Raw genomic sequence first — 21,471 nt, 5'->3', positions numbered from 1 at the left:
AGAACAAGGCTGGGAAAGGTCAGCCGGAATAGGGAGAGGGATCTATTAAGCAGCGCTTCGATCTTGTGCCCGTTCTGTCACAAAAGTGCAGCCACATCCTTCTCACCTCTGTTTCCCCCCCTGGATATTTCATCAGCGTGCATTAATGGATATCTCCTAGAGCGGTATCGGCAGGAGAAAAGGCAAGGAAAATAAGCCGCCAGTGGCTAGGGGTTATTTTAATACGTCAAATATGAAGCTTTCAGTGGCTGAGAGGTGGAACATGTAGCGGCAAGGCTGAATGCTGAAATGTGTCTGAGTGGTCCTGACAAGAGAGGGGATATGATTGTCGGCAATGAAGGAGAAAGAGCAGTCAGTGACAGGGCTCCCCTGACACTGTGAATGTCTGGAACTGCATTTGTGTGAGGAAAAAAATAAATTTTGAGACCATATCGAGACCAGGGTAAAAACTGCACATCAGAGAGTACAAATCTACATTTACTGTATGAGTTCTAGAACTATTTTGGCTTACAGTTTAATATCTTATGGAGTTCCTGTTATCTGTTCATGTTGTCCAACATGCCATTCACCTGCAAATATTGTAAAACACCTGCAAGAGTTTTAGTTTCAGTAAAAAGGTTGAAGTGAGATGAACATAGCATACATCTTAATGTCAATGTAGCTATATTTGGCATATCACACATCTGTAAATCTTGGCTAATATCATATTGTGGGACATGTGGTAATTCCTACTGCTTTTAACTAGTACTAACAATGCACAAGTGGACATTGGTTTACCTAACTAGCTAGCAAACAATGCCCAGTTAGCCTCTAGCCAAATTCTATAGCTGATCTATAACTAGTAGACAGTTCCTGGGCAACTATATTAGCCAGCCATACAGCTAACATTAAATCTTAGCCATGTCAGCTGCAAAGTTTAGTAAGCAGTAACCTACAACAGAGACCCTGTTTACACCTGGTCAGTTGATGTGACTGTGATCTGGATTGTATCCGGATAACATTTTAGCCACCTGCATTTGTAATGCACCTGGTATTCAGATCCGGGTTAGCCAGACTGAAATCTGATTGCTGTGTGGGACGAAATATGCAAATTCGCTCATTGCCCAGCATTTATTGCTGGTGTTTTGATGGTAGTGGGAGGAGTTCTAAGACCGATAGCTACAAATAAAATTTGACATTAATTGTGTTCTACAATTGGCTAAAGGTTTCTGCTAACACACAGTGTTAGCTTGCAGAACTCTCAGTGCTCTCAGTACATGAGGATGCACTTTAACATCAACTCCAATGTTATTCTATACTGCATTTGTCTCGTATTTGTCTTGTGATGTTGAATATTTAACAGCCCTAGATGCAATACACAGTTCACAATGTCCTGAAATCACTTTTTACTGTTCAAGTCAGACTAGCTCAATCGAAGCAAAGTGCAATTAGGAGCAACCCTGTGTCACTCCAGTCAACCGAGGGCGGGTGAAATGAGCTGCATCTCGGAGCTAAAAAGTCATTTTCCTCAATCAGCACTTCGGAAGCTAGCTGTAGATTGGCTTTCCTCTTTGTCATTTAATGGCAGCTCTGGGCATTGTAAAAAAGACCTACTTTTAAAGTTGGAGTAAAGACCAGCCTCTTGAGTGGGAGCCACAGCTGTAAAGTAAATGATTTCCACCTGCTGCCATATGCTGCCGTCTGGGAATTATCTCGCAAGGACGGTGGAGTGATGGATGCCCGCTCCATTGACGTAGCGCAGCTTTATGAGCAGGCCAGTTAATGGGAGCCATTTCCGCTTCCAACCTTGGGCTATTGGACTGCACTGGACTCGTCAGGCTACTCATCAGAAAGTTGGACAAAAGAGCCGAGGAGAAGAGAGGCACCGTCCACAAAATTAGGAAGTGTTTACACTGCTATGATATGTGGCTAAAATGTGTCTTAGACCACCTCCTGACTCTGACTTTGCATCTACAAAGTAGACCAACCAGGTAGGAGTGTCTAATAGAGTGGGCAGTGAGTAGTGTTGCACACTAACATGCCATGACCATGCTGAGTGCTGAGTATGACCCACCACCCAAATACTATCGGCTCTGTGGTGGTCCTCTGGGGTCCTGACCATTGAAGAACAGGGTGAAAGGATGCTAAGAAAGTATGCAGACAAACACATTACAATGACTCAATGTCAATGAATTTTTTCGGCTCCTGAGTTCTTATTATGTTCTCTGATTTGGTCTTAATTACCAAATCAGCACTCGATAACATGAAGCTGCTGTAGAATTCTCGTAGACCTTATCAGCTAAAGCCATTTCCTCAACAGACTGATGTCACCTTTGCTAAGATTCTGACATAAATGCTAAAAACACATGCATATAAGGTCCAGTGCACATGTCAATAAGGATCTACTCATGAGTGCTCCACGAAGCCCTGCTGGATGATCCATTCTCCTGCTGAGCAGAGTGCCCTTCAGAACCCTGCGTTACTCTCCTTGATTAACCTCTGCTTGCTGACATTTCAGGGTTGAGTTTTATGCCTAGCAACAGTGTTTTTCATGCAGGACTGTTGAGAAAAGCTTTGTTAGTCTAGGACCACATAGGGAGCAGGGCTAGTGTGGGTGCAGTACATGGCCGCAGAAGAACTGCGTGCATCCCTCGCCCCCCCCCCCCCCCCCCTTGCCTCCTGGAAGTGTCGTCCACCCCCTCCCCTCCCACCCCAACCCTGTAATTAATGTAAAATGAACACCATTAGAAGGCAGCTAACTTTGGTCCAGGAAAAAAGGCAATTACCTGGCACTAATGAGACTTTTTGGACGAACATAAAGAAGGGCAGCTAGATAAAAAAATGGTGTGTTCATTTCTAGGTATGCTGAGTGATAGCCTCGCTTACACACAAAAATTCAAAGCCCCTTTTTTTTGGAAATGGCCAAACCTTTCTTGGATGAAATCAATGTGCCAATTACACTGCTGGCCAGTGGTTCCAGCACCACACAAGTGGCATTACTGGCTCATTTGATGAAACATCTCAATTTCAGAAGTGATATAATGCAGCTGATAGCAGCTCTGGTGAGATAATGATTTTAGATATTATGTGCCTTGAGGCACAGCTTGGTAATTTTCCCAAGCCGTGGTGTGTCTGCCGACAGAGCCTGCCAAGCCAATATGCTCCCTCCGACACAATTTAGTGTCACATATTTTATTCTGGCTTAGATATAATGAATAGGCCTGCATATCCTCGCAACAGCAGGGGCTGCTGGCATTGTTTTTATTACAGACACGGACAAAAGGTTCAAATTTGCCAGCTGAGCTAAATTTAACTGCGAGAGCTGCACCGCCCAATGCTGATGCCTACGACTTATTGTCTTATGTGGCAATATCTTGTCTGCAATTTCTCGTCAGGTCCAGGGACACATGAATGCAGGAAATAGAGGTTTTGAAGCTCAATCTAATTCAGAGGCCAGGGAATATACAGTGCCATTCATTTCTTCATCCATGTTTAGTCAACAGGAAACAGAACAAGGCTCTTTGCAAGTTTGTGGACAACTTGCCCTTTGTGTTTAATACACATAGGCTAGGATGCCAATATTTTGGTTTTGCAAAAAAAGAGAACACTCTGGGGACACAGATGTCCACCATGGTTAGGACTTTATGGCCGGGTGGCTTCAAGTAGGCCTGTGTTGTAGTTTTAGGACTGTGGTGGTGTGAATGTGCAAGACTGGGAGGGAATATCTAAATACCTCTAAAGCCAAGCAACTATGTCAGTGAACAAATAATACTGCAAAATAGTGTATTTATAGGAAATAGCAACGGACCACACACTGACCCTTGCAGAACACCATAAATCACATTTGTGCAAATAGCATTTACTATTCAAATAAACACATTGATGACAGTCATTCAAACTGAATCTAAACCAGGAGAAGGCACTGAGATTAAGTAGCACCAAAATAGTCACACAGTCAAGACTCAACATACACTGCTGAGTGACAAAAGTAGATAATTGGTTCTCTAATTAATTTCAGTGCCATTACACTGAATCCAGACTGAAAAGCTTTCATGAACACAGTCATTTTGGAGGTGGGCTTTTATCTGAGATCTTGCTGATGAATGGGAGATTTGTTATTGGCCTATAAATGATCAAACAAACAACGGTCAAGATTAGGTGTTTTGATCATGATTAATAAATGCTAGTTTTAGTGATTTGGATAGAATCGGAGGTCACATGAAAAGTTAACTATGATAAGAAGTGGTTGAATGACATTAGGTGCGATCTGTTTACTCTGTAGGCACTGGATCAAGTACACATGAAGATTAGCTTGCTGCACATCTCAGCTGATGAGGCTTTCATCTACAAATACAGCTTTAACTTCAGCTGGGGATTTCATTTCTTTGTGGCCTCCAGTTAGTTTGACCAAAGCCCTGAAGATGAATCTAGGGTTGTTTCTGTTGTTGCCTACTAGAAATGAAACAAACAGCGACTTAATTAAGCCATGTCTGCAATCTGTTAAGCTGTGCTTTCATTAGATTCTGAAAAAAACTAGTTTTATTCGTCTCCTTTTACACTATTTGGACAAAAGTACAGAAGAGTTTCTCCAGATTTTGTTTTGAGTGACCGTCTCCTACTGTCCAGGGAAGAAGGCTTTCTACTAGATTACTGAGCATTGCTGTGATGATTGTATTGCATGATCACCACCCCACCTCACCCCCAACTCAATCCCCAACAACCCATCCCAAATGCATTGGATGGAACACGCTCATCATTCCAGAGAACACAGTGGAAGGCTTTATACCCACTTGTTCATGTTTATCTGCTCCATAGAGTCTTATTCTATTAGCAGTACTTCTTTACAGGGACTAGACAAGTCATGCAGTCACACCGATATAAGAAATGCGTGGCACTTACAATAGCTGAATGCATTCATATGTTCTTTGCTTTGAGCAGCCTCTTTAAGAGTATGCGTGTGGTCGTTGTATGGCACTAGATTTTTCTCCCTAACAGCCAATATCCAAGTGTGAACGGAGCACAGATTGTAGATTTTCTGCTATGTGCTCCAGTCTTCAGGGTGAGATGGAAAGGAGATAATAGTTAAGTCTGGAAGATTATCCATAAATGCATCTGCTGTTGAAGTGACGATTCTTCTCTTCAATGAAAGCCTTGTGAAGCAAGAATTGGTCGGCAAGTCCTTTAAGAAAAATATGTATAATGACCAGGAAGACCATAAAGGGCCGTGATGAGCATGAAAGAAGATGCGAGAAGTATTCATGTTCGTGTCGTAACATAACTTGCATGTGTTCAGTGTTAATAAAAATAAATAAATAAATCATACCCATCCGTCATGCTTGCTGTTCTTCATGGTTTTCTTAGCTTTCTCAAACTTTCTGAGCTATATTAGTTGGTGTAGCATGCTTGCCAGCTATAATGATTACAAATAAATTCCTTGAAAAAATCAAGTATGATGACAGGGCAGAGAAAACAGATGCCAGGAGGAATGATGCCAGGTCTAATAGATCATATTCACCTGTTGAGTATAAGTTGTTACTCAATACTGGAATTGAGTAACAACAAAACCCACAATGATGACATTTAACCACTAAACATGCACACTAATAAATACATTTCTCACTCATGTTGGTTGTAAGGGGTTGTGTCTTTTTATGTAGATAATAAATAAACATCTGCCAGGTGTAGAAATGTTACATATCATTGTGACCTTATTTTATTGAAAACAATTATACATAAAAGATCATTAATTTAATTTGAATAAAAAAAATCATATTTTTTATTAATTTACTGCACTTTCTTGCAGACATTTTTGCAATGAACGTTTTATTTACATTTATGGTATTTGGCTGATGCTTGTCCAGAGTCACTTACATTTGAACCACATTACACAGGTAGGCTGACTATAGACTTAGGAGTCTTGCCCAAGGACTCTTTTTGGTGTAGCATGTTGTGCTTACCCAGCTGGGCTATTAAACCCTAGTGTTCCACAGGGAAGGCAGTGTTACCAAATACGCTGCTACACCAATCTTGCAGTCATGTCAGCAATGCTTTTCAGCTGTTACAACAAATTTGCACCTAAAAGAGTTTCAGCTTTTAACAGTAGTTTTAAAAAAAGAAAATCATCAACATTTAGGTTAAATCGTAAGCTTCATGTTCATCTGAATTACTGAGTCAGGTTTTTTGTCTTTTCTTAAACTCATTATGCTCAATGTTAAATATGGACACAAATACGGACACAGCCTTCGGTCCATACTCTGGCTTGAACTATTGGCTACAGTGCCCCCACAAGCTTTTAGAGAGTTCAGTGCTCAAACATGGACACAATGAGTACAAACACGACCATTGCCATATGGACATGGCGAAGACACCACATTTACGGACATTTACCCCACTATTTCTTTCTTCTTTTTTATAGTACGTACATTATCAGGACCTCATCCACAGTCATCTAGTTTGTTGGTGGCAAAACCTTTTGACTCTGAACTATGGTAACCTAAAGAATGCATGGTAGTATGTAAGCGTATTCGTACGCAAGGCAGTATAAATGAGCCTTCACTCAGATGATAAATAACAGTAAAAATCAAGCATTATTCTAAAACCCTATAAACAAGCTTCCATTGGCCTTGCTCTGGCTGTCATCAACCTTTGAAAACAAGAGAGAATAAATGAGTTGAACAGAAAACAGGTATGAGTATGAGCAATGCACAATGCAAACAGAAGACCTTCCATTAGTGCAATCACAAGCCTTTTTTAATTAATGCAAGATTAGTTAAATCCACTTAAATCAATGGCTCTTGAACAAGCCTGGTCTTCATTCAGTTACTCAGCTGTTCGGGCTCCCAGAGGAAGTTTATTTCACCACCCGGGTGTCAAGAGAAAGCAAAGTGTGTCTTGGTGGGTCAATCTGAGCAGGTTTTGACCACTGCTGTGGTCCATTTTTAACTCCGTAGGCCAGCATCAGGGTTTAAAATCTGATGTTGGCAGCCACAAGAAGCCGGTGAAGGGTACACAGCAGCAGAGTGACATGGCTGAACTTAGGAAGATCCAAGACCTTGAGTCGTGCTACTTCTTCTGGATCAGTTGCAGAGGCCTGATGGCACACTCAGAAAAGCCATCCAAGAGAGAGCTGCAGGGTTCAAGCTTTGAGAAGACAAGGAGCCTAACAAGCACCTGGGGGCCTCTCTAAGGAAAAAGGTTAAAACCTGCACACCGAGAATGCTGACTGCTCATCCACAACTACTAATAGTTAACTTTAATTAGACGTTTAGACCGTCTAGTAGCAACATTAGTTACACAGTCTTGACCTTTCAGCTCGAGCTGTCTAGCTGAATGACCCTGAAAGGTCTCTCAGGAGACTCAATTCCATGGCCACAAAGCGCACAACATTACACTTCACTGCAAACAAGCTACTAGACATGGTCGGGTCACGCAATGTCATAGTGTCTTTAGTGCTGCGGTTCTACTCTCCAGAACACCAAGAGGTTTACTTTAGTCTGGACTGCGCCAGGCCTGCTTCTCATAGCAACTTGCTGACAAACTCATAGCCTGCTGGGTGTGCTACAGTGAGACCCATTATGCTAATTACTTGAGGATTATTCATTGACAAACAATAAATAAATAAAAGAGTGAAGCAATCTGCAAGGATCGAAATGAGGGAAATACACTGAAGACTGAATTTCATGTAAACTCTTTGTGCTTTATACTTACTCTGTCCATAAATAGAACCACCACTCAAATGACTGAATTCAGCTACTTTAAAGCAACACTATGAAATATTGTCATTTCTTGCTTCCAGGCTCCCCTCTACTACTAATCTGACCCTCGATTTTGAGTATTTTGGTCTCTCCCCATTCACAGACATATAAGCCTCAGAAGCCTCATCTCATATGGAAATAACTGCCTGGTGACATTGCAAAATGGCTACCAAGTGAACAGACTTACCTATGAGGGCTTTGGTTATGCTGCGCTAGACGGTTCTTGGAAGTGTCATCCCACTTCTCCAAAGTTCCATGCTGCAATTAGCAGTGTGCCGAGCCTGGAGCAGCATCGACAGCCACTATGTCCTCCCATTTACAAGTCAGTAGAACACAATGATTTTGAAGCTGTTTTTTCAAGGTACAAAATGCTACATAGTGTTGCTTTAAATATAACACATAAAACATCACACCCACTTCAATCAGCTGTGTCAGGAGCAGGAAAAGATCTAGAATGTGCAGGGTAAGGAGCCTCCAGGACCAGGGTTGAGAAACACTGATTTAGAGCATAGCATACAAGCATTTCCCTCATCACAAAAACCCAAACGATTAGACGTCTCTTGACATTTTGTGGAGGAGAAACTTGGTAATGATGCTCTGGTGAAGTAGATGTGTTGGGTATGTGTGAGACTATCAGGTAAGATGTTAGCCTAAAAGCCAATTCAGTAAAGAACCTCACTAGAACCTCACTTCGCTTCACCAGAGCTGCATAACCGAGTCATTTCTTTGGGTAAAGATGTTCTGCTGTTCGTTTGTCCTCCACAAAATGATAAGAGCAGATGTTCATACGTTTGGGTGAATACTTTAGATTGAATGTCTAATACTCTATCCATCAGCTAGCTAGGACTGTGGAGCAGTGGAACTGCATACTGTAGCGTGCACTGTGGAGTTCCACCCAGTTTATCCAGATCCAGAACTATTCAGTACCTGAGCTTACTTATGCTCCAGTGGCTGAATGCAATCAAATGTTCCACAATCTAGTAGAAAGCCTTCCTTGCACAGTAGAGACAGTTACTCCAATAAAAGCTACATCATCTCTTATTTAATACCTTTCATTACAATGAATGAGCAGGTGTCCCAATACTTTTGTCCATTCAGTGTATATAAGCTGTTGTATTTCAAGCAGTGCACATGGGCAGATTAAAGTTAGACTACACTGCTTTATACAAATATATATGTGGCCATATGTAAATGGGTCTATTTTTGGAACATCACGAAGATGTTTACCTCTCATACCGTGTACCTCTCATATCCTGTGAAGCAAAGATCACAGCTGGCTCCTCTTTTAACTGTAGTTTCTAATGTCTTGACCTGATTCTGACCCAAGCGGAACAAAGCTAAATGACAAGTTTGGTTGCTGCCCTTGTTGGCCAATTTAGTTTGTGGGGTCAAGAGGTCAGGGTAGCTTCTGTGTTGATTTTCTTTCTCCATCCAATAAAATTGCATAGAGTTTGTTTAACCTCCCTTTGACTTTGTGGGCTTGTGGAAATGTAAACAGAGTGTTTAGCCAAGTGGCCTGGCCTCTTTTCTGTGCTAATATAAATATGATGGGGCCAGCACGCGCACACACACACACACACACACACACACACACACACACACACACACACACACACACACACACACACACACACACACACACACCACACAAACATACACTGCCCCCTTAGCTACTGAGTTTGTCCTCAAACAGACACTTGCGCTTGATAGAATGCCAAGAGGGGAAAGATGGGCTAATGAGCTGTAGCAAAGGCCAGAGAATGGAACCTGTGTGTGTGTCTGTGTGTGTGCGTGACAGAGAGAGACCACCCTGTGTGAAGGTGAGTCAATGTGCGAGTGTATGTGTGTGTGTGTGTGTGTCTGTGTGTGGGGCGGGGGCGAAAACATTCCCCCCAGGGCGCTCTGAGTGGCTCTTGTAGACAGTTTGAGGTCGAGCCTGATTCAGCCCTGCCAGCCAGTCTTAGGTGATTGCTGCAGGGCCCGAGAGGGCAGTGCTCTCACGGTAATTATGTCCTTCAAGGTGAAGAGCAATGAGAGCATGTGATTTCAACAGCAAGCTAGCGCAAGGACATTTTAGACACGAGAACTGCAGCCACGCTCAATCCTCCTGCTGAGTGAAAAATAAATGCTTCAATGAATAATGATTCATACTTAGAATGTAATGATTCTTCAGCCACTCTTGTGCGATGTTCTTTGAGTTCTTTGATGTTCTTCTATAAAGAATAACATTTTTTAAAAAGAGAGATGTGAAGATGTTTAGATGCTTAGACCCTGTAAGCCCACACATTAGTGGTTCACACAATAACTCCATTACTGTCATATTTCATATCAGTTTCATAGGCCCTAAAATAGAACCCCGTGGGACTCTGCAAGATATGCCAAACCTAATGCTTACCAAATAATAGTTTCTGAAGTTGAATTAATAACTGAACAATAAACCTGGAGTTCAAGGGATTGAAGTAAAGGTTCTTTACCCATTTAAAGGATGTTTTATAGCTTAATTTTCACATTTCGACAGTATGGCAAAAGAATGGTAGGTTTAGGAAAATCAGTTTCAAAGGCCCTAAAATAGAACCCTGTGGGACTAAGATATGCTAAACCAAGGAAGGAAGTACTGTGAAATGAAACTCTATATGTGTGCGCTGTACAGCGATCAGCCACCTGCCTAATACTGTAATAGGTCCCCAATGACCCAATCAGTCAAAACAGCTTAGAGTTGTTAAGGCATGGACTCCACAAGATCTCTGAAGCGGTCTGGTAATATCCTGTAGTCACCAAGACCGGATCCTGTCCAAATGGGCTACCCTTTAATCCGCTGAGTCTTGGCCGACCAGCGACCCTGTCAATGGTTCTCTGGTTGTTCTTCCTTGGAGCACGTTTGATAGGTACTGACCACTGTATGCTGGGAACACCTCACAAGACCTACTGGTTTGGACATGTTCTGATCCAGTCTTTGTTTCTTGTCAAAGTGGCTCAGATGCCCATATGTCCTACTTTTAACATGTTCATCACCTGCTGCCTTGCGTATGTATATTCAACCTCTAGACAGCGGCCATTAGAACCACATGATGAAATCTTATTAACATCACCCCTGTCAGATGTTATGGATGAGCCAAAACATTATGACCACTCACCCTGTCAAGTTCTGGGGTACAAGTTGGATTGTAACTGAACTGTTGGTTCTTGTAATGGGCAGGCTTGAAGGTCTCAGCAAGTTCTGGACAAGGGCCAAGTCGTTATGGCGAGACCACTGGGTCAAAGTAGCTCTGAAACGGAACGGCTTGTGGGGTGCTTCTGGTCAGCAATGGTGAATACCTACTGGCAGCCAAGGCTCATCAATGCAAGGGGGCAACAAAGGGTCGAACTGACAGAAGGGCTACTGCGGCACAAGTCACAGATGGTACATGAGGAGTTTTATTTCCAAAACAAAATCATGGTAAAAAGCAGTCTGGGCGTCACGAAAACAATGAATTCAAAGCAGGCTTAGCTTCATTTCTGGAGGGCTAACTGAAGACGAATGCATTATTTTTTTTTATTTTTTTTAGAACAAACAGATAATACTTTCTAAACAATACAAATACAGACAACAATGGGAGGAACCTTTCCCCTTTTGAACTCTCTAGGTTCCAGTTTTTTGACCAGACGGAATCATCTCTACAAATTCACTGCAGACTAAACACTGCCTCCAGATTCATCATACACTCCATTCGCTCATATTAGTCTATGGCTACTACTGCTCAGGCAGGTGGTAGTAATGTTAAGGCTGATCAGAGTATATAAACCTGACTGTTTGCCTTTTACTCTATGAAATTTTGAGCGTTTCTTGTTATTGCATTATTATGTTTGACCCTTTTTCTCGTACTTCGTCGGTGTCCTTTGCCTTGCCCCTTCTACTCTGCTGGTGTTTTGGTTTCCTGGTTTTGACCTTGTCTTTTTGCCTTTGCCTACACATTGTTTACAGATTTTCCTGGTTTCGGCCCTGTTTGACTAGGCAAAGTGGGCGTTTACTGTTATAAAGTCAGACTATGCTGGTGTGCATGTCAACAGGACTGTAAATGGACTAAGGTTTTATACAGCTCTTGTAAATGTCTCAGTTTTGGTCTTGCTATTGTTTTGACGTGTTTTTTATTGAGTGGAATAAAATTACAAGTGCTGGTCATAAAATTAGAAGATCATGAAAAAGTTTATTTATTTCAGTAATTCCATTCAAAAAGTGAAACTTGTATGTTATATTTATTCATTACACACAGACTGATATATTTCAAGGGTTTATTTCTTTTAATTTTGATTATTATAACGGACAACTAATTAAACTACAAATTCAGCATCTCAGAACATTTGAATATTACTTAAGACCAATACAAAAAATGAAAAGTATGAACATGAAAAGTATGAGCATGTACAGCACTAAATACTTAGTTAGGGCTCCTTTAGCCTGGATTACTGCAGCAATGCGGCATGGCATGGAGTCAATCAGTCTGTGGCACTGCTCAGGTGTTATAAGAGCCCAGGTTTCTCTGATAGTGGTCCTCAGCTCTTCTGCATTGTTGGGTCTGGCGTATCGCATCTTCCTCTTCACAATACCCCATAGATTTCCTATGGGGTTAAGGTCAGGCGAGTTTGCTAGCCAATTAAGAACAGGGATATCATGGTGCTTAAACCAGGTACTGGTAGCTTTGGCACTGTGTGCAGGTGCCAAGTCCTGTTGGAAAATGAAATCTGCATCTCCATAAAGTTGATATTCTAATTTTCTGAGATACTGAATTTGAGGTTTTCATTAGTTGTCAGTTATAACCATCAACATTAAAAGAAATAAACACTTGAAATATATCAGTTTGTGTGTAATGAATGAATATAATACATATAATGTATAACAAGTTTCATTTTTTATTCAAAACGTTTTATTCAAATTTTATGACCAGCACCTGTATAAAGATGTTAAAGAGCCCCCATATGCCCCCCCTCCCTGAGTGCTGAATGAGTATCCCTGAAAATAATCTTAGTCGCATGCTGTAAATGTCCACTGAGTCCAATGTATATTTATTAGAAAGTACAATGATAAGTGGAAGGTCAGCTGTATTTTTCCAGTGCCATCAAGTAAGTCTCTGCAAGATTAATGGCAGGCTATGGTCACTCTCTTCAGGTATAATTAGGTATAATCCAGTCATGCTCAACTGGAATAATCTCAAAAAGAAATAAATGGAAATAGATATTCATCACAAAATTTATAATTAATGGAATAGAAAGAGAATCTTTGATTATATGTATAATATAATATATGAAAAGGTGTAAAAATGTCTGGCGGAACTGATAATTAACAAAAGTTTGAACCCAAAATGAAATGAGTAATGAGTAAGCTGCGAATGATCTCTACATAATTTATGTTATCTACAACCATTTTCGCATGTCTACATGTCGATAAATGACACATTTGCTATTCCAACCCTGGCTTATGTGTCCTCATCAGAATCCGTTGCAGCAAAATCTGAAATGGTCAGATCTTTTTCAATGCTTTTTCCGCATACAGACAGATTTCTGGTCTTACCGAGCTGACGCAGCCTCCCGACTCAAATACATTAGGAGACTACGTTTCGGACACCCCGTCAGCCTCTAGTATGTAGGCATGCATAGCGAGGAGTTTTCACACACAGAAAAGAAAGAAAACTGTATTCCACAAGCTAATACATTGACTATTACTCTGCACTGACATTTCACATGAGCCAGCTCTCTATTTTGTATTATGTACTACAGTGCTGAGCAAAAGTCAGAGACCATACTTCTAGCAAGAGAGATTCACAAGGTTTTCAAAAGCGGTTAAACAATTATTCAGAGAAAATTATTCAGAGTCTTGTACACCTGTACAAGACCTCATAAACCACCAATACTGCCCCCTTCTAATAAACAGCTCTTAAAGCTTTCATCTTTTAGAGTGAGGAGAAAATCAAGCTTTGCCCAGGCTTCAGATCAAAGAACCTTCACAGGCGTTCCTGTTCATGTCTCCACTGTGAGGAGACGACTCGGACAGTCTGAGACGTTGAAACTGTGGGTCTGAAAGGGTGTGGAGATGTTTGAGAATCTTACTGAAAAATGAAAACCAGCAACTCTGAACTCAGTCTTAAAAAAATAAAATAAAATTCATAGCAGATTTCAGCAGAAGAACTGAAAGCAAGATTTCTGGAAAAAAATGGAAACTTTAATAAACACATTAAACAATGAAAAAAAAGTTGGATTTAGTTGTCGAATCTTGTGAAATTGATGGCTAAATATATGTGCTTTCCCCCTTTTCCATTTCCTTAAAAAATGAATAATTTCTGCCTATGGGTTGTTTTGACTAGAAAAAAGGAAATTCAGGCAATTGTTGCTGCTCAAAAAAGGCGACATGTATATTTTTCCCTCTATTTCTTTCAAATTTCGCCTGAAGTTTCAGTTTTTTCAGCTATTTGTTTCAGTCACTATGACACAATTTGTGTAAATATGATTGACATGCCTCCCAGGCAATCATAAATCCTCAGACGCTTGCTTCCTGTAGCTGAGCAACTGTGAAAGGCCACACTCACAGCTCAATACCAGAGCTTTTACATGGCATGCTTACAGTTACTTCTTCTCTTGATATTTTAATGTAATGCGTCAAACTAATATCTTAATTATTCTCTCTCAAAGTGTTACAAGTTAGAACCCAATACTTTGACACACCAAGTCAAATGAAATAAGATGACCTGAAAGAAGGCCATCCTCACAAGCGCACGCTGTCTGCAGACCATCCGTAATTAGTGCCTCTGCCCCAAAGTCTCTGAAAGCATTGCAGATAATTTGTTTGGTGAGATAGGGTTACCCTGAAAAAGCGAACTTTTCTGGCTCGAAGTTGTACATCCAGAGAGTTCTTAATCAGTCTATAGTCGTATCTCATAAATGAAATGGCTGGAGCCAAGTTGAACCAGTGCCCAGAGCGAAAGCTGTAGATTTCACGAGCTGAAATGCAAAGTCATCTGCATCTGTGCTCTAACACAGTAAAGCTGGCCAGCGTTAGTGCCAGCCACGTGGGCTGGGCAAAATTAACATCCGTCGTTAGTTCCTCGTCAGCTGCTGCCCTCGATAACCTTGGCTGATGGTCAGCATCTGGTCACAGGAGCTGTCTTGGGCATTTAATGGCCGCGTTTGTGGTTTGAATGCGGTTTTCCCACTTGACGGCTTGACTCATGCGCTATCCTGTGGTCACTCCGGCGGCAGAACACTTTTCGCTGCTTGTTAATTTTGAGAGTGGTTTGAATGACAGCCAAGGCACTGCCCTGAGCTCAGCTCTGCTAGCCATCAGTCATTGTTTGGAAGTGTACTTCCCAGATTGGGGTCTGGTCCAGGGCCAGATGAACACAGGTGCTTGGCACAGTATCGACATTTTAGCGATCCGCCCTGCATACCAAGCAACAGTGAACACAGCAAACGGCAAGCTGGATAATGGTGATTAATACAGATGCACTAGCTTCTCTTCTGTTGGACAGTCTAGTGCTTTACACACGTGTGTGTGCTTGGGTGTATGTATATAAGTGAAAAAACTGGAGACATTTTAATATGCTTGGATTTACGACTATAAAAAAAGAAAAGTCACCTGGCTAAACCTTTGCCTAGCACAGCAATACTCAGTATCGTTAGCTTGAAATCCAGTTACATGATTTTTTTTTTCTCTACCCACTGTATTGTAAAAGGGGCAGTGGTGGTTCAGCGGTTAGAGCGCCGGGCTATCAGTAACAGGGTTGTGGGTTCGATTCCCGGGCTTGGCAAGCTGCCACTGTTGGGCCCTTGAGCAAGGCCCTTTACCCTCTCTATTCCCCGGGCGCTGGAGTTGGCTGCCCAAGGCTCTGGGTGTGTGTGTGTACTCACTGCCCCTAGTTTACTAGTGTGTGTGTATGTGTGTTCACTACCACAGATGTGTTAAATGCGGAGGACACATTTCAAATACGTGCACTTTTACCTTTACCTTTATTATCAGTTGTAATGCCACAGCTATCCATCACCCAACGAGAGCATAACTGACCTCGCTCCCTCCGGGATGCCCTACCCATCGTTCAGCATGATGCTCGCCAACATGAACGTCTGCTAGCCGACTGCCATAATTGGCAGTTAGTGTTCTCCTGCAAGCGTATTGAGCTGTCCAATGATTTGCCTTGTGTTCACATCTCCTACATGTCATCTAGATACACAAGCTGTTTCCCAAAGCCTAGGCTGCAGCCGCGGTAAGGCGGGTCCTCGGTAGGCCTGTCCTGCAAAAACTCCTTCTCAGTGGCCTATTGGTCCCACAAATATAACAGTCTAACCAGACAGCATTGTGACATCACCAGAAAGATCCCGCCTCTTGCAATTGTGCTTTCATTGTTTCACGGAAGTGAAACTACAAACATTTTAAACATGTTCTTCTCTGGAGGCTTAGTTTTTCGCCATTTTCATTCAGTTTTTTTATGTGTTCTGTATGCAGAGAACTGTGGGTAATCAAGGGCTGGAAAGGATATAGTAGTTGTTGTCCTACAAATCGCTCTGAACATAGGTGGCAATTCTGGGCTGTTTACGAAGGGTTCTTCTCCAGAGAAATGCAGCTTTTGGGACACAGCTATAATCAATCAGGGTGCCCACTCAAACAAAGTTAACTGACCGTGATGATAAAATTTACATGATATGCCGTGATGATCTGTCATAGGCAAAATCCACAGCTGGCTCCTGAGGAGTGTTTCTGATCTGTAGGACAGGTATAGAAAGCGCTAAGCCTCTAAGAGCCTTTAAGATCAGTGAAAGAGGTCCATTGAAAGAGGTTTATTGTAAATGAAAGAGATACCGAGCTCAAGTCTAAAGCAGGTGTAATGCGTTCCTTGTTATTTCTGCTCTGTGTCAGCAACCTGCTGGAATGGAAAAAACACAGGATTTGTAACACCAGGCCTGAGACCTAGACTTCAGAATGCAGTCTGTCGCTTCTGAAAGCCACCAGGCAGACGTGGCTTCTTCGGGGTCCATCATGCCTTGTTGTGCTTTAATGAGGCAGCAGCAACAACATAAGTCACTCAATTATTAAACTGCATTACCCAGAGAGCTCAGCGGCCCACAGCATCTAACTAACAGCTCTGATTAACCAAAGAGGACATGACACTTTCTGTTTGCGCTCTCTCTTCCTTACACACACACACACAGTCTTCCTTTAAACACTCGATCATAGACACACAGATCACACAGTTTCTTACTCTTAATAACACACTCACAAAAAAAAGACAATCTTGCTCTCTTACATTCTATATCTCTTACTCTCTGCATCTCTCAACCACCCACACACTTTTCCTCTAATACTGTCTTGCTCTATTTCTGTCTTTCTCTCTCTCTATCTTCCTTTCTAGACTGGCTAATTTGCTTTGTGTCCTGGATTCGCTTCTGTGTGAGCGCTTTCTATTATTCATGCGCTGTGAGGGAGATACGGGGGTGAACAGCTTTATTTTCAGATTGCTGCAGACATTCAGAGGGCAGTGCAGGAACAGGCAGCTGCAGTAACCCCCAGTAGAACCCACCCCCCCCAGCCTGTGAACTAGCAAATCAGTTACCTTCTGTCAATAGGCCACCTCCTTTATGTCCTAAAACTTACATTTTACTCACTCCAGCTAGGCTGTCGTCAGCATTCGGTCCTTCTCGTTGTATACCTTTGAATTGTACTAAGCTTGCTGAGGCAAGTCTTCAGTTGCTTGGGTTTTGAGTGTAAGGCTGAGTCTGACTCTGACCCAGTTCGAGCCTCGAGTCACTAAGGTTCAAGTTGAGGTCGAGTCTCGAGTGACTAAGATTCAAGTCTGAGAGAAGTCATGAGTCTATTGGGCGTGAGTCCTATTTAAGTCTCTGGGTGGGAATCTGAGCATAGTGCTACCTTTCTGGAGTTACAGGTTTAGGTCTGAATCTGACTCAGGTCGAGCCTTGAGACTCTGTGTTGCGACTGAAAGTCGATTCTTGATTCACTAAGGTTCGAGTCTCTTTGATGTGATTCCAAATTGAGTTGAGTCTCTGAGTGAAGTCTTATGTTTCTGGACTAATGAGTGTAGGTCTGAATCTGACTCTGGGCAATTCATGAGTCTTTGTGTTCAGAGTGAAAATCGATTTGTGAATCACCCAGATTCGAGTCTGAAAGAAGTCACGAGTCTCTGGGGTGCAAGTCCAAATTGAGTCAAATCTCTGGGGTGTGAAACTGAGAGAAGTCTTCAGTTTCCTGGATTCTGGGTGTAAGTGTGAATCTCACTCGGGTCTTGAGTCTCTGTCGTGAGTTGAGTCTGAGGAGAGTGTTTTTGGTGTGAGTCAAGTCCTGAGCCTCTGCGACTTAGAATCGAGGCTCTGAGGTGTGATTCGAAGTTAAGTTTTGTGCTTGGAGTGAAAGTCTGAATCAAGTCCTGAGTCTCAGGTGCGTAAAACTGAGAGACGTCTTCAGTCTCTATGGCAAAAGTTTGAGTGAAGTGTTGCGTGAAGAGTCTCTGGGATGCGAGTTCGAGTCAAGCCTTGAGTATCTGAGGTACTGATTCAAGTCTTGGGTTTTTAGTGTTTAGTCTTATTATTACTTGCAAAGCGCTGCACTGTAAAAAGCAACGTATAAAGATCCTCCTCATAGACGGTTCTATACCAACACAAGTTTTTTTTAAATTATTATTAGAACACACACACACACATCCAAGCCAAGCACTTCTAAATTAAGAGTATATGCGGTTTGTATTATGTGTTCTATAATAGTCTTGCTGTGTTCTTTTTCTATAGTCTTCTGCGAAAGGGGAGAACATGACGGTCTTCGGCTGCCTGAACCACGGGATGCCACTGGCTCTTCGGGACAACTCCTCCGTCAAATGTGAATCTGGTAGGAGAAGCTTAAGATTTAGCCCACCAGAGCTGTGTAAAATCTTGTATGATTCGAGCACTATAGCCCCCTGTTGTACGCCTCATAGAGAACGTAAAAAAAAAAAAAGCAGAGAGATGACTCTGTATTGTATGGCTTGGTAAAGCGCCAGTAAGGCTCACTAAATTGTTTCCAAAGGCTCTCATAGCAGCGTTCAATAAGACCAATTTAAAGTGACGAGATTACATGAAAGGGAAAGGGAACACATGGGGGCTTTTAGGGGGGAAATGGAAACACTTTGGTGTCTGTTTCTGTGGTGGGGAGAAAATATGGAATCTCAGCTGGCCTTGTTCACAACAATGCCATTGGTAAGTGATATGAGGAGGACTATAGACATGTGAAAGAGACTGCCCTGGGAGAAAGAAGGCAGGGATGTTCTCAGGCATTAACTATTATGTAAGTATTAGAAGCAGGTTTATGGAATAGTAAATATCTAGTATTTATTAGACTATAAACTTTATGCACATAAATATGTAGCTGGTAGCGTGTGTATACTGCACAGTAGTTCTGCATACTATGATTGTATAAGAACAGATAGTTGCTGTGTAGTTTCACAGACATGTTACCACAGTATCACAGAGACGTACCTGTAAATACAGCTGTTCTACTAAATTAATTACCTTACTGTAATACATATATACATATTGTCTCCCAACCAAAGAAACAGACACCAAAAAGTGTCTCACTTGCCCCAAATAAGACTTTATTCTAATTCAAATGCTAGTCAGGAAATGCTAATTCATCAAATTTATGCATTTCTAATTTTACACATGAACAATTATTCAAAATACACATTTGTGCACAGCAATGTACAAAGGTTGCAAAGTCAGTTTGAAAGTTCATTTCCAGAAGTTGATAGCAGGGATGATTTTGCCATCTTTAAAGAGGAATAACAGTCTTTCCATTTGCAGTTGTACTCCCTCACAATCACACTAAACCTCAACTCTGCTAAGCTATTTTTGTAGCTGTAAACAAAACTGTTCCTCTTCTTTCTCCCTCTCTTTCTTCTTCTGCAACTCTTCCAGAAGCCGTTTCAGGGTTTCTGTTGTCTGTGAACACCACTACAAACATTACGAAGCTGCGAATCCCATACCCACAGACTGGGACCTGGTACCTCAGCCTCCGATCTCTATGCTTCACAGAGCGTGGGTGAGTTTAGCGGGTCTCAGACAAGCTAAGTTGTTGGAACACCACTGTTTGCACGTTTAACACAATTCCAAACCAGAAGACGTGTGGGTTCGTACTGGAGCTGTGAGGCTCATGTAGCCAACAAGAAGTTTAGACCACAAGGTTCACCAAAAAGCATCATGCTAAGTGCATGCTTAGATCCCTACACAAATTTACCGGAGAACCCCCACATCTGACATTCCCGCTCGTAGTTCTAGCACAAAACTGAGGAAGCAAACATATCTAATCAACGTATTGACTACATTTAGGATAAAGGGGAAAAGCAGTAAATTGAATTTATGCTTGAAACAATGCTTTCACTGAAGGAATGAAAAACCGTCTTTAGCTCAGTACATGGAAGTGACATACCATGACTTTCTTCATGTATTTACTTTCTTGCTCCCGTCCCGACGGATCTGACCAATAAGCAGATAAAACCTCATCACGATCTTTACTGTCTATCATGGTTTGTTGCGAGACAAGTATGGCTCGGCTTAAAGTACGGCTTGGCCTGATCTGCCCTCCCTTAAAATCCATGGAAGACAAGCACCCAGGCTATTTTTCTGTCCTGGCACCGAAGTGGCAGAACGAACTTCCCCTGGGTGTCCGAACGGCAGAGGCACTAATTGAAGACCCATCTCCTCCTTAGGCAAAGGTACTTAGGCAAAGTGTAGTGTTGAGTATTATGGTCTCCATACTGACTTTTGTATTTAGCATATGTAAGCTTAGAGGGATGTTTTGGATCCTAGTCTATACAAACTAGCTACGAACATTTTCTGAGTAAACAGCGAAGAACTTGTGTAAGTCACTGTAAGCTTAAAGGGAAACTCACCATGGTGAAAACTCATTAACTGATTAGAGCAGAGCTAATGAACTATGGGCGTGAATACGCCCTTAGTCCATTTTCTGAGACATGACCACCTAACTGCTAGTTGAAGGAAAATAGGCTGCGATGCAAACCAGCCTCGTGTCTGCAGAAGAGCCCGGGGAATGCTAGGGGAGCCTTGCTCAAGGGCCCAACAGCGGCAGCTTGCCGTGCCCGGGAATCTAACCCACAACCCTGTTATCGATAGCCCGGCGCTCTAACCGCTGAGCCACCACTCCCCCAGTCAATACAAGCTGTAACTTAGCAAACTGGGCCTTGCTAAGTCCACGCTACTGATGTTGGATGAGCCAACACCGCAGTAGCGCCATTTGACAAGCCTGTGCTAACGCCGCCTTAACAATGTGAGATGAAACCGTACATTCCGCTAGCTAACGTAACGCTGCATGCCAAGCCCTATGTGCTCAAACTGTTCTGCCCTGCAGTGGAAAAGCGGACAGGGCGTTTCATTCCCAGGCAAAATAACAGGATTGTAAATAGGCTGATTGTAAATCATGTCTGAGCATTTTTGGCCCCAACAAAAAAAGAATACAGTGAAAAATACTACTGCATCAATTCTAATCCTTACATATGACTGCTATTCTTTCCCTGGGACATCCACTCTCACACACAGTGCTGCATGGCTAACCTCAAACATTGTAGCCTTTTCAAAACACTGACACAAATTAAACAGGAAGGCAGAGAGTTCAGGTAAAGTTTGAGAGCGTCATTTAAAATGGCCGACAGAAACTCTTTAGTTCTCGCTATCACAGTGGGGAATACACCTCCATATCTACTCACTTCAGAAGATGTGA

The 21,471-nt window shown here is 42.1% G+C and overlaps 1 protein-coding gene across 1 annotated transcript in view; it reads left to right on the top strand.

Moving 5' to 3' along the window:
• The window catches only part of tmem8b (transmembrane protein 8B), a 221,663-nt gene that overhangs the window by 171,854 nt on the left and 28,338 nt on the right, over nt 1-21,471 (top strand). The window contains exons 7-8 of the mRNA XM_072664458.1: nt 18,492-18,588; nt 19,653-19,776. Coding sequence (XP_072520559.1) covers nt 18,492-18,588; nt 19,653-19,776 — 221 coding nt within the window. The remainder of the gene's footprint in view (nt 1-18,491; nt 18,589-19,652; nt 19,777-21,471) is intronic.

This window comes from Salminus brasiliensis, chromosome 20, assembly GCF_030463535.1.
Source record: "Salminus brasiliensis chromosome 20, fSalBra1.hap2, whole genome shotgun sequence".
In the NCBI taxonomy this organism is placed as follows: domain Eukaryota; kingdom Metazoa; phylum Chordata; class Actinopteri; order Characiformes; family Bryconidae; genus Salminus; species Salminus brasiliensis.
The sequence above is the reverse complement of the archived record's forward strand: the minus strand, read 5'-3'. Positions and strand labels throughout refer to the sequence as shown.